The sequence below is a fragment of the Staurois parvus genome, unplaced genomic scaffold, assembly GCF_062004578.1.
Source record: "Staurois parvus isolate SC_StPar_1 unplaced genomic scaffold, SC_StPar_1.0 ptg000011l, whole genome shotgun sequence".
NCBI lineage: Eukaryota > Metazoa > Chordata > Amphibia > Anura > Ranidae > Staurois > Staurois parvus.
The window spans coordinates 8655378-8673552 of NW_028317807.1; the positions used below are offsets into that span (position 1 = coordinate 8655378).

Consider the following 18175-nt stretch of genomic DNA (forward strand, 5'->3'; position numbering starts at 1 on the left):
TTGGGTCCATGCTTAATTCAAGCATTTTAAGGTCATATTTGTTTCTACCACCATCATAAAAGTGTGCTTAGTTATGTTATCTGAACCCAAAAATAAAAGTTATATATATATATATATATATCACAGCTTACCAGTCTTGCATTATTTTCCTTTTTCAAGCTTTCTTACTTCATTTTCTTCAGATGAGTTTGCCAAGAAAACATTTTCAGTAATAGGGTGCAACGCCCATCTATTGAGAAGCAACATTGTCACCCTATGCTTGAATTGGACTTCAAACTCCTTCTCCTATCCTCCCTACCATTAAATAGAGGGGTGCTGCTTTGCAGTTTACCAAAAAATAGCAGAAAACTGATAGCATTGTTTAAGATTTCTGACAAGGTCATCAGTTATTTTTCTGTACTGGGAAGAAAGTACTAATGCTGTCACAATATATGAGGACTTGTAAGCTGTAAATTACTTTTTGTTTTTTAGATATATTTCAAGCCAGCTATACATAGATATCTTTTGTTAGACGTGAGTAGGTACAATTGCTGAATCTGCAATCAAATGACAAGAACTATTTTGCTGAACAGAAAAAAAAATATTGCTAGTGTTTTATTGAAATTAAGTATTCACAAATAGGATCATAACAACACTGACAATAATTTATACTATTATTAATGTTGTAAAACCCAGGCAACTATGCAGATAAGGTTCAGTCAATTTTATTTTACATTTTTAAATATTTATGAAATATATTTATTTATTTCAGGTACTTATATAGCGCCGTCAATTTACGCAGCGATTTACATATATATCATACATTCACATCAGTCCCTAACCCTCAAGGACAGTACAATCTAAGGTCCCTAACTCACATTCATACATACACATACTAGGGCCAATTTAGACAGGATCCAATTCACCTACCAGCATGTCTTTGGAGTGTGGGAGGAAACCGGAGTACCCGGAGGAAACCCACGCAGGCACAGGGAGAACATGCAAACTCCAGGCAGGTGGTGCCGTGGTTGGGATTCGAACCAACAACCCTAGTACTGCCAGCTGGAAATGCTAACATGTTTTTACCAGAAACACATAACAATACTTCTATTTTAATGTGATAAAAGTTAGCTTTATTGAAAACAAGGTGTTATCTAAAGTCCAGGCTATACAGTACCTTGGCTACTAAGATGCTTCTGCTATAACTAAAGCTGGCCATATACATATAGATTTTTTTCTAAACGAAATCCAACAGATTCCTTCATCGATGCACATCCCACTGTGGTTACTTTACTCTGATGCTCCCCAGAAAGTGTCTGCCTCTGATTGGATGGGTTGGGATAAATATATCAAAATAGTTAATTAATTTAATATACTTAACTTTGCTTTCTTTAATGTAATGAATCTGAATAATTGCTATAGCTAATATCTTTCAATTAAAAAATGTACAAAAAATGTTGCATATACTTTAAATCTTACAGTGCCTTGTCACACCGATGTGATGTCAGGTGTGATTTTCGAATTTAAATGGCACCTGAAATCGCATCTAATGAAAGTGAATGTCAGTGTCTTAACATGTGAAATTTGTTGTAGCGTGATTTCTAAAGTAGTTCTTGCATTAGTTTATCTGCAGTTTTGTTGCGATTTCACATACATAGAATATAATGGAAATTGCACTGCAAATAGGCAAGAAATTATGGAAAATCTTCACAAGTAGCAATAAAGTCTTCAGAAATCTCGCCTGAAATTGTGCTGAAATTGCACGCAAAATGCGCAATTTTAAATTGCAGCGGTGTGACCGGTGACTAAATTTCGAAAAAAAGTTATAATAAAATATAAACAACAATTGTACAGTTTAAGTTTGTGATCAAGTATTTTAATTTCATACCATTTTTGTGGTTTTTTTTTAATACATTAAGTGCTGCCAGCTACTATTGCCACTTTTACTGCCTACAGTTCCTTCACACCACATAAAGAATTCGGTAAATTCTCTCACACAACAAATGGTTCTCACGTGAGATCGCTCCAGTGTTACTACAGTTTCTCTGCTCTTGTTAGACACAAGTTTTTAGTCTTGTTGCTTTTGACAGTCCCAGTTGGGGATTTCTTTTAAGATGGAGACCCCTCCCTCTGTGCCATCTGTTCAACTGTTTCATGCTCAGGCTCACATATTGTGCTACAGAGCGTGTGAGGGATGGGGCACATATTTTTATGGATGGCTGCTTGAGAGAGGCCTGCAGGTGCCATCGTCTGTGTTGTGTCAGGTGATGGGGTGAGAAAGAGCCCAAGAGAAACAGGTGTGGGAGTAAATGCCTATGTATCTGCTTCTCCATACAAAGAAAATGGTTACTTCAAAAACTGGGACTCTATTATGAGTATCAGTGGCTTCTTTTAATGATATTTTTGAAACAATTGCAACATTTTTTTTTTTTTAAATAAAACTAAACTCTACCACATCCCACTAGTATCACATTCATGTAAACAAAGCAAATTAACTATTTTACTTTTAGTCTTTATTTTATTTACTGAAAATGCACAGTATACCACTCTACATTAAATTAATTGGCTGCTTACAACAGCAATACAAACTAAGGCATCATGCACAAGGATCTTAAAAAACACCGCTTATACAAGTGTTCACTGTTTTTTTTTATGTCTGGAAAAGCAACTCTATGTTAGGCTGTGTGGCCATGCACATATAGGCACTTACAGGAGTATTTGAGGAGGAGCGTTGCATCAAAGGTGCAATCTGGAAGGTGCTTTTGAGCAGAAAAACAAGTGTAAACGCATCTAGGTGTTCATAAACACATGTGTATGTGTGTAAATGTAATCCAATGGCCAGAATAAATAAATATTTTGGCCAGTAGAATGCATTTATGCTCAAACACCATACGCATATAAAGGCGCATACCAGGGGCGGACTGACCATTCGAGCACTCGGGCGGTGCCTGAGGGCCCGGGCTCAGTGGGGGGCCCCATGAAATGCCCCTGGTACCTTTTATAGGCTTTCTTGGGTGTGCTTTGAGTGTGGTCAAGGACACAGGGGCCCCATGATTCCCTATTGCCCAAAGGGCCCCATGAGTTGTCAGTCCGCCCCTGGCACATACATACGTACATAAATGGGTGTACATATTGTAACATTAGAAGCATTTTTTCTGCCAAATACCCATGTGCATGAGGCCTAAAAGTGGACAAGGACATGTATATACAATAGTGTCCCAAAGAGAACCCTGTAATTAGCAGGTGTATAGTGTTTGGCTTTTATACTATATGGTACTATACGGTAATTTTAACTATGCTTTACGTGTAGCCTATTGGTACCAATAAAGTATCTTTTCTCAGCAATAAAAAAAATTTGATTGGTGTAACAGAAAGATTGGTGTAAAGAGAAGAAAAATTCTACTGGTAAATAAAAAAAGACAAACAAACAGAGTTGTATGCAGGGGCGGACTGACCATTTGGACATTCGGGCACTGCCCGAGGGCCCGGGGTCAGTAGGGGGCCCCATGAGATGCCCCTGGTACCTTTTTTATAGGCTTTTTTGAGTTTGGGCAAGGATACAGGGGCCCCATGATCCCCTATTGCCTGGGGGCCCTATGAGTTGTCAGTCCGCCCTGGTTGTATGGTTGCAGTTTGGCTCTTTATCTTGGTATATTACTGAATTTCTCATCAAACAGTAGTTACTCTGGTGCTCCTCTAATCTTCTCTTCCAAAATCTTTGTCAGTCTGGCTAATCAATATTTTTTTTCTTCATGAGGGAGTACACTTTTTACCTGGGTAAACATGGCACAAGACCATATTCTCCCAAGCTGGGGAAACAAATGCCTCTTCTACTCACATAGTAGGTATTTTTCTCCTCCATCCCAGGAAGATGACATTTATGACAGATGTCACAGCTTGTCCCCTGCCTGCCACACCAGTCCCTTCTAGCTGTTTATACTCCCACCACCATGCTGCTAGCTAAAGCTAATTTTTTGAAGAGTTCAACTTTATCAACCTGGATGACCTTATATTTTAGAATATGCCACCTGTTCTGTCTCTCCAATCTAAGCATTGATAGTGTGATCTCTGTAACTTACAGTTGTGATGGGATAGCGATAACTTCAACCTCAGTTGGATACCACAGTCAGTGACTCAATTGATAAAACATCCTGTAAATCTTGTGAAGTTTATTCCATAAACTGAGAGAATCTTACAACAATGAACATTCGATAGGTCAAAAGATCATAATGTTTCCTACTCCATGACATGAGGCTAGAGCTGCAATGCATTTCTGGGAAAGGGGGAGGGCTATCTATACAGCATTAACTAAACCAAAGAAAATGGAGGAGCAGAGACAAAATATAGAGAACACTTAAAGGCATATGACAGTCAATATGACAATCATGTGAAACATGACACCAGCCATTAATAGGTTCTTGCAAGCATCTATCAAATTTCCAGCACAATTCCAATAGGCCCTGAGAACACTAAAACTCCTTAAAACTCTTTCATGCAGGGATGGTCTTTCCAGGTGCACATATGAAAACTACAACCTGTGCTTAGAAAATTTGGTAAACCAGCAGCCATGACCTTTTGCAGAGGGAGGTAAGAATCAGGAGCTCGAATAACAAATTATCTCCAAGCTTGCATGGGCCACAGCTTTAGCTAGAGAAATAGGTGCAACAGGGAATCGTTGTTCAACAGCATGTTGAGGCTCTTTGGATCCCCTGGATAAATCCTTTTCAGAAGCAGAAGGCAGCTATGATGACTGGAATAAGCACATATCAACAAATGCTGCACAAGTGTCTGTAATACATGTTCAATGTTGATTATGATGTTCCATTTTTGACACTTACCAAGGGCCATTATAGATAAGAGTCCTAAGGTTTATTTCACTTACTTTTTACACCTCCAAATGCATTGACTGTCTGTTAGATTCCTGTTATTTCAACTTTATCAGCAATAAATGACTGCCAACTCTAAAATGTGACCAACTGGTGCTCTTTTTGTCCATTTTGTATGGTTTTCACAGTGGAGACCGTGGTCCTTTTTGGGGGGACACCGCTTTGTGGTAAAACTGCTGAAGTTTAGTCATCAAGCCTTCATTTTGTTCCTTGACTGATAGACAGGGTATCCAAAGTCTTGCGTCTCATAGCCACCTTTTCTAGAAATTATCAACAAGTGACAGTGACCTGTCTTGATTAGCAGCTCAGTCACTATAGGGTCCCACTCTAGGTGGCACTGCTTGATCCTCAGGATATGTATCAACAGAAAACTCCACAGAGGAGACATCCAATGCCCCATATAGGTCAACTGACATCTCTTTCCCTAACTCCACAGGGAAGGCATCCAACAGCCTTTCCAGGCCAGCTAGCATAGAGCTAAGGGACACTTTCAGGTCCAGAGTAGATGTCAGTTAACACAAAAGTTCTCCACAGGGAGGGCTAGTGGAATACATGAAACAGCCAGGAAGCAATGAAGAGGCAATATTTCAACACCTAGTCCACTGGAAAGGTATGTATAGAACCTCTTTTCTTACAGTTAATTCTTATTTGTGTTTAAGGATCAGTTTAAATGTTTTTCCAAATCTGAAATAATTTTTTGCACTACCCCCACACCATATCTTATGATTAGAATTCTGCAATTGATTATATATATGTATTTTAGATTGTAAGCACTAAGGTGCAGATCCCTCTGATTCCTCTTGTTTTGTATTATATTGAAACAGTACTGTCATACTGTATTGACATGCGCAATAAAAAGCCTGTATAATAATAACAAACAGTAAATATATGTCTGCAGGTTGTAGTTATCCGTCTGAGGAAGTGTTATTGACACGAAACGCGTTAGAGAGGTGCCCCTGACCTGTGTACTCATACCACAAGGCTATCCTGACTGACACCCTGGTGGCCAGATCTTATCCTGGATGTAAGTTTATCCGTTATCTGTACATGCTGAAATTTTGCTAATTAAAGAAATACTACACTATTAGAAGCTTCTCTGGGTCTCATCAATTGCATGGGAGCCCGCTTTTGAAGGTTCCTGCTGGTTTGGAGTGATGTATGATTCCCCCCTCCCCCGCTGATGATTTTCCTGGTGGATGACTTACGAATATACCTGGATTGATGACATCTAGTGGCTAACCTGTAGATGACATCCTCCTGATATCACAAGTCCAGAGCACCAGGAGCGGGTCTTAATTGCTCCATGCGCACTTTATGCGCTATCTGGTTAGTGCATTATTTGTACATTTACAAGAACACAAGAGTCACGGTTATCTCTGACCATGGATTACTTGGACAATTGCACCTATCACTTTATCTCACCATGTAATATGGACTGAGTTTTTTCACATATGCTATTGTGCAACTTATGTATTTGATTTTCCATTTGTTTTTATTAGCTTTATTAGCGCTGCATACTTTTTTACAAGGTTGTAGTTATCAACTAACTCAATGTCACAAAAAACTCTGTATGGCAGCAGGACTAGTTACTGCAATAGATTAATCCTATTAAACCACAAATCAGTCATTTTGGAAAATGCTGTATTATAATATAGTATATGATATATGATCGTGTTAGATTTACCAAAAAGTATGAGTATAATGTAAAATGTAGCAATTTCTTGATCACTTGATCTCTTGGATCATAGACGTCATAGACAAGCTCCTTCAGTTTGCTAAACACTCATGTTAATTTTGAATATATTATTCTAGATGTCATTCTAGACCTTCTGGCAATTTTACAATTTTGAGGTTTTTTCAAATGTTATACTCAGGGAAGAGAAAGCGCATCTCTAATGTGCTTAGCAATGTGAAAAGTATAAATAAAGATGCAGTATCGTCTTCCAGCATTACAAGCAGTTCATACTTATTATCAATTTATTCTCGGCAAAGGTTATTTCAATACCTTGGCTTACCTGTCCCAGACATTTCCAAAAAGCTGTTTTTCACATAGAGTCAGGCAATCTACAAAAAAAATAGAGCATATTTATACACATGCACACAAATATATGAAACCCTAAAAGCAATAAACCATGTTAATGCAAACATCTGAATATGAATTGTTTTAAATATAAAAGGACCCTGCTTAAACTGTAATGTTTTACATACCAGAGCATAGAAGTTAGACCCAGAGGGCACAAAAACGGTGCAGCATCTAGGGAAAGTACCCTTATAGTTGCTAAAAACCCAAAATTAAATAAGTTTACAAAATGGTTACAAGCAGAAAATGGATACCTAAAAAGTATAACTTGTTGAAACAGGTTCCATGTAAAACTGAAGGCATAAAACAGTCAGTTGTACAGCTCTTTCTAGTGTGAACTGTATACAGTATTTATTTGTGACCTTTTGACCATATAATTTAACTGGCCCTGTGAGTTTTCAGCACGGAGGTTAAATAGCTAGAGAAATGAAAAATATGAAGGCTGCCATTGCTAACATCCTTCTGAAAAATAGTAGTTGCAAAAAAATCCTGCTGTTAGGTATAAAGTCTAGAAGCCCCAGTCCTGGTTTGTCTGTCGTGGCAAATTTTCTCTGCAGATATGTGCAAGTACCTTTTGGTGCCTATGCTTTATACCTTAAAGCAATTTTTTTTAGGTTGCAGTACTATCTAGGGCACTGACCATGAATGAACTGACATCATCATGGATGTCACACTACTTCCTCAAACTCAATCTTTCAAAAACTGAGATCATATTATTTCCCCCTCCCCCCTTCCACTTGTCCCCTTCTCTGACTCACCATCAATATCAAAAGCTCAGCTCTCTCCACTCCACTCCTCCCTCCACTCATGCCAGGGTGCTAGGTGAAATCCTGGACTCCCCCAGGCCCCGCATCCAATCGCTGTCTAAATCATTCCTTAACCTCTGTAACATTAACAAAATTTGCCCCTTCTTAAAAAATAACACCACGAGGCTTCTAATTCACTGCCTAGTTATCACTCACATTGATTATTGCATCCTCCGCCTTGTTGGCCTACATTTACACAGGATTATCTTCCCGTCAGTCAGTCATGAATGCTGCTGTTAGACTCACCCATCTTAACAACCATTCAGTAGCTGCTGCCCCTCCCTGCCAATCCCTTCAGTGATTTCAAATAGCCCAACAAATAAAATTCAAAATACCAACAACAACATACAAAGTCATCAATAAATATGTCCCCAGCTACATCAGCAAGTTAATTTCCAAAAATCACCCAAAATGGCCACTTTGCTGCTTCTCTGGAACCCCCTACCCCAATCTGTCCAGGTATTTCCTATGCTGTTCCCCTTTGGGTGATCCGTGGAAAAACTTACCTCTCCAGGAAAGTCTATCCTTCCACAACCTAAAAATGGTACTCCTTTCGCCATCAGCTCATCCTTCATAGTTATTACCATTTGTAGCACTTGTCCCTCCCTTTTGGATTTTAAGCTCTACGAGACATGGCCCTCCCAATCCTCTTGTATTACATATATTATAGCTGTACTGTCTGTTTCTTGTAAAGACCAGCACAAACTGTTGGCACTATATAAACCCTGTATAATATTATAATTAATTAAAATTAAGCCATAACTCCTAATTTATATACTTGTTCTGCACAGTGACTCAAAGTGTTGAAGCCATTAGCTCAGCATGACAGCCAAATAATTATCATTTTAGGGAGAGGTCAGCAATGGCAGCCTACATATGTATCTCAGTACAGATTTCCTGTAAGTGGTATACAAATGCTTTGAAACTAACAATACTGCCTAAGAGCAGACACCACAATACCTGACAGTAGCTTCTGTGAACATTAGAAGCCCCAAATTGCAAATGCTCATCTAAGACAGAACTTAACGATCAAAGGAATCTTGCTATTAAAAGCTGTTCTGTCTATCCTTCTAATGCATCACAGCATCAAGTGTTTCGCCAGCTGAATGTGTAGTTAGTACAATGCAAATGTGATCATCTGTGAGATGTCAGAGCAAGGGATTCTCGATGCTTGAGTAGCATAGGAAGTCACTCTACTGTCATCAGTGGAAAGCCAAGCAAGAAAATTGCCCCGTGCGATTTGTCCTAATGTTTTTTTCTGATCCAGGAAGACAACAGTGGTGCAAATTCTAATATGGCATTAGAAACTAAGAAAATATAGCCTGAATATTGCTGAAATGTTTGAGAGCAAGGGAGGACTGAGGAATATGATAGTTCTCTATTGACAAGAATATATATCTTTAAATACATGTTCGGTGCTTGCAGTTCTGTTTTCAGAGAGGTCTTAATTCTAGCTCCATAAAAACAGCCGCTCAAGGCTTACAGGAGCTCATACCTCAGAAAGTTTGAATCAGATCCTCTCTTCTTGGAAAATGAAAGCTAGACTGCTAGCTTGGTAGTGTGTATTAGTGAGCGCATTATAGAAATGTATTTTACAAGATTTTATGAAAAGTTTCAGAACAGTGTTAAAAAAAAAAAAATGAGGCGAGCACAGGGGTCCAAGGTTTTAGGGAACGAAGTAGATATGCAGAAGAGTCATACATTACAGTTTTTTGAAGGTACAAATTTATTATCTCTTTATCCATGCACAAGTCCAAACCTTCAGCTGGTAAGAATCATAAGAAGAGAGACACTGACGCTGTACTCACCACCTCAGTGGGAGATTATTTTGTTCCCTTGAGGGCACAATAATTGTAAAAAAGGAAATCGTATAGAGAACAGGGACACAGAGACATGAAAAAGAAAGATATTGGGGAGCAGGTAGACTGAGGTATGAGAGAGGAAGAAGAAGGAATAAAAATAAAGAAAAATGTAGTGGATCTGTCACGTACCTGATAGGAGACTGAATTGACGAATTCGGCCTAACTTGTGTCACTAGCCCTGACCCCGCGGAGGTTGGAACAGAGGAAGTCTAGGGACCAGGGGGACAAGACCGCCAGTGTTGTTGCTTGCGGCTCTTGCAGATGATGGCCTGAAAAGGCGGTGTATCCTCTGATTTTAATACTATAGTAGCAGACAGAGCAGGTTCTGGGTAATGCCTGATGTGCAGCAGAGCAAGTAGAGCAAGTAGGTAGCCAGGACTCAGAACAGGAGCAGGGTCAAAGGAAGCCAAGGTCATCAACAGTTGGGCAGTGAGGTACAGAATCAGTGGGAGAAGCCAAGGTCAGGAGTAGAGATGAGCGAATTATTCAAAAATTCGATCCGGCTGATTCGCAGAATTTGTGGGAGAAATTTGATTTGATGCGAATTTATTCGCCGCGAATTTAACTTATTTAAAGGGTTTCTAGGCTTCAGAGAGCCTTTATATTAGTGCAGAACACTGTACCTTTAATTTAAATGCCCTTGGAGTCTGCTGGGGAAGAGAAATAATACTGTCAGTCAGTATGACATGCAGATGAGTGCCGTCGATCTTAGAATCACCGCACACTTCACTCATTTGGGCAGTCACGGGGCACGACGAAGAAGAAGAAGAATGAAAAGAAGAATGAAAAGAAGAATGAAAAGAAGAATGAAAAGAAGAAGAAGAATGAAAAGAAGAAGAAGAAGAAGAATGAAAAGAAGAAGAAGAATGAAAAGAAGAAGAATGAAAAGAAGAATGAAAAGAAGAAGAAGAAGAATGAAAAGAAGAAGAAGAAGAATGAAAAGAAGAATGAAAAGAAGAAGAAGAAGAAGAATGAAAAGAAGAAGAAGAAGAATGAAAAGAAGAATGAAAAGAAGAAGAAGAAGAATGAAAAGAAGAAGAAGAAGAATGAAAAGAAGAAGAAGAAGAATGAAAAGAAGAATGAAAAGAAGAAGAAGAAGAATGAAAAGAAGAAGAATGAAAAGAAGAATGAAAAGAAGAAGAATAAGAAGAAGAAGAATGAAAAGAAGAAGAAGAAGAATGAAAAGAAGAAGAGGAATGAAAAGAAGAAGAAGAATGAAAAGAAGAAGAAGAAGAAGAATGAAAAGAAGAAGAAGAATGAAAAGAAGAAGAAGAAGAATGAAAAGAAGAATGTAAAGAAGAAGAAGAAGAATGAAAAGAAGAAGAAGAATGAAAAGAAAAAGAAGAAGAATGAAAAGAAGAAGAAGAATGAAAAGAAGAATGAAAAGAAGAAGAAGAAGAATGAAAAGAAAAAGAAGAAGAATGAAAAGAAGAATGAAAAGAAGAAGAAGAGGAATGAAAAGAAGAAGAAGAAGAAGAATGAAAAGAAGAATGAGAAGAAGAATGAAAAGAAGAATGAAAAGAAGAAGGAGAAGAATGAAAAGAAGAAGAAGAATGAAAAGAAGAATGAGAAGAAGAATGAAAAGAAGAAGAATAAGAATGAAAAGAAGAAGAAGAAGAATGAAAAGAAGAAGAAGAATGAAAAGAAGAAGAAGAAGAATGAAAAGAAGAATGAAAAGAAGAATGAAAAGAAGAATGAAAAGAAGAAGAAGAAGAATGAAAAGAAGAATGAAAAGAAGAATGAAAAGAAGAAGAAGAAGAATGAAAAGAAGAAGAAGAAGAATGAAAAGAAGAATGAGAAGAAGAATGAAAAGAAGAATGAAAAGAAGAATGAGAAGAATGAAAAGAAGAATGAAAAGAAGAAGAAGAATGAAAAGAAGAAGAAGAAGAATGAAAAGAAGAAGGAGAAGAATGAAAAGAAGAATGAAAAGAAGAAGAAGAAGAATGAAAAGAAGAATGAGAAGAAGAATGAAAAGAAGAAGAAGAATGAAAAGAAGAAGAAGAAGAATGAAAAGAAGAAGAAGAATGAAAAGAAGAAGAAGAAGAATGAAAAGAAGAATGAAAAGAAGAATGAAAAGAAGAAGAATGAAAAGAAGAATGAAAAGAAGAAGAAGAAGAATGAAAAGAAGAATGAAAAGAAGAAGAAGAGAATGAAAAGAAGAATGAGAAGAATAATGAAAAGAAGAATGAAAAGAAGAATGAGAAGAATGAAAAGAAGAATGAAAAGAAGAAGAAGAATGAAAAGAAGAAGAAGAAGAATGAAAAGAAGAAGAAGAATGAAAAGAAGAATGAAAAGAAGAAGAATGAAAAGAAGAAGAAGCAGAAGAATGAAAAGAAGAATGAAAAGAAGAAGAAGAAGAATGAAAAGAAGAAGAATGAAAAGAAGAATGAAAAGAAGAAGAAGAAGAATGAAAAGAAGAAGAAGAAGAATGAAAAGAAGAATGAAAAGAAGAAGAAGAAGAAGAATGAAAAGAAGAAGAAGAAGAATGAAAAGAAGAATGAAAAGAAGAAGAAGAAGAATGAAAAGAAGAAGAAGAAGAATGAAAAGAAGAATGAAAAGAAGAAGAAGAAGAATGAAAAGAAGAATGAAAAGAAGAAGAAGAAGAATGAAAAGAAGAAGAATGAAAAGAAGAAGAAGAAGAAGAAGAAGAAGAATGAAAAGAAGAAGAAGAATGAAAAGAAGAAGTATTCCAGTACAGCAAAAAGTGTATCTGCAGAGAGCTCTGCTATTTCTGACAGTTCTCTGACAGTTCCTTCACATTTACAGCGGTTGAAACATTGTATCTATTTATTTCCGAATAAAAACATCTGTATCCTAAATGGAAACAAATAGATACAATGTTTCAACCGCTGTAAATGAACTGTCAGAACTGTCAGAAATAGCGGAGCTCTCTGCAGTGACACTTTTGCCGGCTGATCGGGAAAAATTCGATTCGTGCACCCGAAGTTTGCTAAAATTCGGATTCGATGCGAATCAAATTTTTCCTGAAATTCGAAACGAATTCCACTTCGCCAGGTTCGATTCGCTCATCTCTAGTCAGGAGCAGAGCCGAAGTCAGGAACCAGGAGCAGGAGAGTAATCAGAGTCGGGTCAGGAACAAGCCGGGTCAGCACCGAAGGAATCGCACAGGAAACAAGCAGGGCACTGGGGAAGCTGAAGACCAGTCAGCACTGAATAAGCACCGAGGTGCTCTTTAAATAGCCCGCCCAGCGCCGACAGGCACACCTTGGTCTTAGTGCCTGCCCGTTCCGTCATTGGTTACAGGTGCGCCTGGGTCTTAGTGCCCGCCTGCCTGTATGCCTTGTCGGGATCCTGCTCATGGGCAGATTCATGCGCTGCGGCGATCTTCTTGTTCCCTGGCAGGATCTAGGGATAATGGTGGCAGGGAAGGTAGAGGTTGGGAATGAAATTGGATTCTATTCTACTTAGGGGTAAGATGGAGCTAGCTAGGACACTGTATGTATAGGCTTAGTTGAGCTATGGTACCAGTTCTTTAGGAAACCCTTGCGTCTGTTGCAGAAGGCGGCTGTTAGTTTTTAACTATTAGTTTGCCTAATCTATTTTTGACCTTCTATAATCACATTGTTGAGCACTCCCAGGTCAAGTAACCTGTTCTGCTTCTCAAATCTAAGCATTGCAAGTGTGATCTGTTTAACTGATCCAGGTTTTGTAACTGGAGCTATAAAAGATGTTTTGACTTTAGCTATGAAATATTTTTTTTGACTGCAGCTAAATTATTTTTGACTATTTTGCTTCCCCAGTCTAAGCATTGCAAGTGTTATCTATATAACTCATTCAGTTGTGGTGAGATAGCTTTAACTTACAATCTTTAGCATTGGCAGACAGTGACTCGATGCAAATGGCATCTTGCAGGTCATAGAACACTTTATTCCAACACTTGTGCAGCTCTTCATAGGTGAACATCAGATATAAAAAATCATAGTGTGTCTAGCTCCAGCAATTACTTGTGCTCAGAACAAAAACTATAGATACACAGAAAAGAAGGTGGAACTAGCTATACAGAGCATCTCCTAGCTATGGAGTGAGGGACAATATTATTTAAAGTCAAACAATGCATGTGAACATGACAATACCCGTCAGAATCTATGATTTCAATTAAACAAACAATTGAGAATTAAGTCCAAACATTGCAAGAGAAGAATATTCTTGGAATTCCAGGGGGAGAACATGGAAGAATAATGCAAACATTAATATACTGTAAAACTTGCAAAGTCATTACTGGTGTCTGCAGGATGGCACCAGCCCTTCTTACCTCCCTTTGAATCAAGTTCTTCATAGGGGATGGCAGCAGCATACAAAAGTACCAGTTTGTTGATAGATATTAAGTAGAGTCACGGTGATCCTTCCTTAAATACCTTGGCCTCTACTTTCTAAACCTGTCCATTACATGGTGCAGTCTTTGTAATGACAATGGTTGCAGTGGGTATCCTTTTCTTTCAAGAAGACTATGTGGCCCATTTGTAGGTTGCTAGTTTACCATTTGCCACAACCTTGAAGGTTGCAAAAGTACTTCTCCTTCCAATTATTTCAGAAGACATTGTGAGGGTGCTGAACTTGCTCAAGGTGATATTGAACCAGCAGTGCAGTTATGGGATGTCGACCTGGAGCAATAAGAGTATTCTGCTCCTCATTGAACAGATTGGACTTCCCTATGCTACCTCCAACTCTAGCAACTTGTGATAAATCATTGGGTACAGCGGGCTATCCTTAGAAAGATTGCATGTCTTTGATATGTTATCAATCTCTTGAGAATACATTTCATGTTGAACACATCGAATGATCACCTTTCCTACTTTTGAAATTTACTTGATGGTGATATGCCCTTTACAGATGTGCCATCCAGAGGTGTATTTACCACAAGCCAATTGCCTAGGGCAGCATTTTTCAGGGGGGCAGCACTGCCCCTCGGAAGAAGGGACGGAATAAGGGACACGCAGCATGGGGGCCTGGTGGTTCTGAGAGAGTCTGCAGGTTTCATGACGGTGTATGCATAGCCCAACTCTTCTCGGGGATATCTGGGGCTGTGAAGGTGAGTGACTTTCTCTCTCTCTCCATGGGTGATGGTGGCTGGTGTATGGTGGGCAGTGGTAGTGGAAGGCTCTCTCGGGTGGGGGGCAGGGGGTTGATGGTCAATGTCAGGCTCTCTTTGTGGGGGGGGGGGTCACCGATTTTTGTGTTGCCTAGGGCAGCACAAAACCTAAATACACCACTGGTGCCATCCACAACACTCCTTATGGCCTTTAGTATTGGATGCGAATGGATGAGCAATATGGATAAGCTGTGCAACAGCTCATACAACAGTAGACCACTTTGAAAAACATTCAAAACGGTGAGAACTCAGGCTTGTTTTTGACTTCACGGAGGTGTTGAGTGTACCAGTATTAGCTCTGATATCCCTATTAGAATTACCCAATTCAAATGTAGAATCAGTGAGAATTGTGATGGGGTCATCATTGTTGCATTACTATCAGAACCTGAAGAAGTTTCTGTGGTATTCTTGAATGATAAAACAGTGGAACACTTGCTGAATGTCGGCCAGAACAGCAACTCGTTCTTGTTTGAACTCCTGTAAGGTTGTTCTTCAGATTAAGCTTGGTGAAAAGGACATCAGTGAGGAAAACACTTTCATAGTGAGCGCTTGTGTTGATGTGGCTATTTTGGTGGCTTTTATAGCATAAATATATATGGCATAACATTTTAGTTATAGGAGTTGTTTTTGGAAACTAGGCCTCCCCTATTCGTATGTTAATGAACTTGATGGACTGGTTCATGAGCTCAAGACAGGTAATGATGCTACAGGAAGAGGTTGTATGGACAGCATTTTGTTTAGTAAAAGCACATTATTACACTACAGAGGTTTTTAAGATTCCTTGCTTTCCCACAAAGTGACCTTAAGAGAGACAAAGGGTTTTTTCATCTCAGGTTTTCTGCTCAGGATGTGTGTTAAAAAGAAGTAAATCATGCTTTTGCATGCGGAACATTATGTGCTAGTTTCAAAATGGTAGCAGTGCCACCCAGCTGTTGGACATGTCCTGATAGAACTCCTTACTCATAGCTTTTAGAAACTCATTGTTTTCCACGCTGACTGCCAGCACATTGTCTTAAGTTGTTCCATCGAGCACGGTGGTGTTGACTTTATCAACCCAAAAATGAAGGGCTTTGCTATTTCCTTGTGTGAAGAATTGTTGCATCTCTTTACTGCAAAGTCTTTCTTTGACATGGTGGTGATATGGGCACTGTTTGAAACAAGTAATGCAATCATTTGGCAGGGCACTTGTCTTGAAAGAAGAAACTGTGGAAGATCTCCTGACATTATTCAGACAGACATTGCCTATAATGACCCAGTCTGGGTCCAGGCATTGCAAACATGCTGCATCATGTGGCCCATTGATTTGTTGGCTAGCATTGTGTACTTCTTTGTTTTCACATGTGCTTTCTTGCATACAGTTTCTGCAGCTTCTGCATCTATCTCTGTGTTCTTTTGGGCATTTGCTGCCTGAATTTTAGAAGCATCAGCACAGGCTTTAAAAAGTTGTTGGCTGAGAGTGGAAGCTCTTGATTGTAGAGACTTGGCATATCTGGAGGCGTGCCTCGTAGATGCAGACTGATTAGATTAAATTCATGAAGCTGTGTGATTCTCACCTCAGCCTTCATCTTTGTTTGTAGTACTAAACCATCTCAAGATTAAGCTCATCAAATATCTCTAATTCTTACTGTCAATCTTTAGTGTTGTACTACTTTAAGAGGTTAGTATATATAAAACACAGTGTCTGATAACTCTCATGGGTAGCAATTAATTTTTTGAGAGAGTCCTCTAGGTACAGTACCTCAAAAGAAGGCTGAGAAAGACAATATGAAATCAGCAGTTTTAGACCATAACTGATTGACATTAACCAACAGTTCTTCTTTATCAGCCTTATAATTTCATTGAACCTTGCAAGTTGGTTCCACCAAGTGTTTAACTTGTCTGCTTAGTTCTTGATCTGGAAAGATTTCTGGTTCTTGCTGTGCTTCAGCCTCCCCTGAAAATGTAATGTTTTGCTGAGACATTGAACTGACAATGAAAAAGTTATGAAAAAGAGAAGAGAAGTGCTCTGTATTACCAAAACACTTCCTGCTCTCGGGTGAAAATGCTTCTCTTTGTCACACTTACCCCTAACGCAGGTGGTCAGGCACTATAGTTGGCTTTTGTGTACTTCCCCTATAGCAGTCCCTTTTCCCATAAGGCAAGCAGGCATAATAGTACTCAGTTGCCCCCAAGACTTGCACACAATGCTATAGTGCCTGGCTATCACGCTGGGGCAGGCACAAACTGAGCACAGCAAACAGGTACTTGCTGTTGGCGGATGGGCAGCGTGGTTCAATGACAGTTCAGGTACAAGCCAGCCAAGGCAAGGAATGAGCCTAGCAAACATGTACTTACGGTTGGAAGACAGGCAGAGTGGTTTAGTGACAGTCCAGATATAAGGCAGGCAAGGTTCAGAATATCAGAGTCAAAAGCAGGCAGAGTTCAGAGAATAGTCAATATCCAATCCAAGGTCATAAACAGGGGAATCCAAACAGCAGAGCAGGACAGACAGCAAGCTTGAGCATGTATTACACGCACTATCACAAGCATAAGACTGCAGGCTTGGCTGGCTTAAATCAGGTTTGGTCTCCACACAGAGATTGGCCACGTTAATCATCTTGCAGGTGGACAGGCAGACAGGGAGAGTGCATCATAGACAAAACCAGGATGCTGGAATATATGACCGACAGCTGTGAAGAATCAGGAGCACTAGACGCTCCTGACTGCAAGCTGGTACAATTTCTTTTATCTCTTTACAGCCTGTTGAAAAAACTCTGTTCTTTTCAGTCCTTATTAACTCAAGGTGAAATTTGAAAACCTAAGAAGATTACTCATCCCAATATTTTATCCATTATCAGATAGCACAGTGCAGTTTTAAAAAGACAAAAAAGATGGTTGTTAGTGCTCTGGGTATCCTTTTTGGATATTATAAATGTATTTGTAAACAAAGACTTATACAAAACCGTTCCCATTCACACGTATTTGGGTTCTGTTATTCTTAATGGCACCCCAAGCATGGTGCGATTCTGTCACAATTGTCACATGACAGAATAATGCGACAATCACTGCAAAACACTTGTTTGCCGAATAATTGTAATTTTACTGTCAGCATAGTTGGTAGTGTCAGTGCCAACTGATACATAATTTCATATTTTTAAAGAGTCAGCCCACCCAAAAAGTATAGGAATTGGTGGGCAAGTTACCTTCTCGTCGAATATCTCTTGAAGAGCATGCACTGAGATTTTTAATGTTACATATGCATTGCTGTTTGTTTGCCTTTAATAATTTTGTCCCTTCTCCACTTTGTAGCTAGGGGATGCTCTATGTAGTTAGTTCCACGCTTCTCCTTCACGAGTTAGCCTCCATTCACCACATGTACTGTATTCTGCTGGTGCTAAACACACTATGATTTTTTTACCTGATTTTCATCTGTTATGATCTGTACTAGTTTTGGATTAAAACTTTTAACGATC

At 38.9% G+C, this 18175-nt stretch overlaps 1 protein-coding gene across 3 annotated transcripts in view; it reads right to left on the reverse strand.

Annotated features, from left to right (window-relative positions):
- Positions 1 to 18175, reverse strand: part of CDK15 (cyclin dependent kinase 15) — a 225456-nt gene that overhangs the window by 54077 nt on the left and 153204 nt on the right. For 2 of the 3 annotated variants that reach the window (XM_089670519.1, XM_089670521.1), the window contains one exon: positions 6881 to 6929. In XM_089670519.1, the coding sequence (XP_089526645.1) occupies positions 6881 to 6929 (49 nt within the window). Of the gene's footprint in view, positions 1 to 6870; positions 6930 to 18175 lie in introns of all 3 variants that reach the window. The other variant, XM_089670524.1, reaches the window with a different exon arrangement.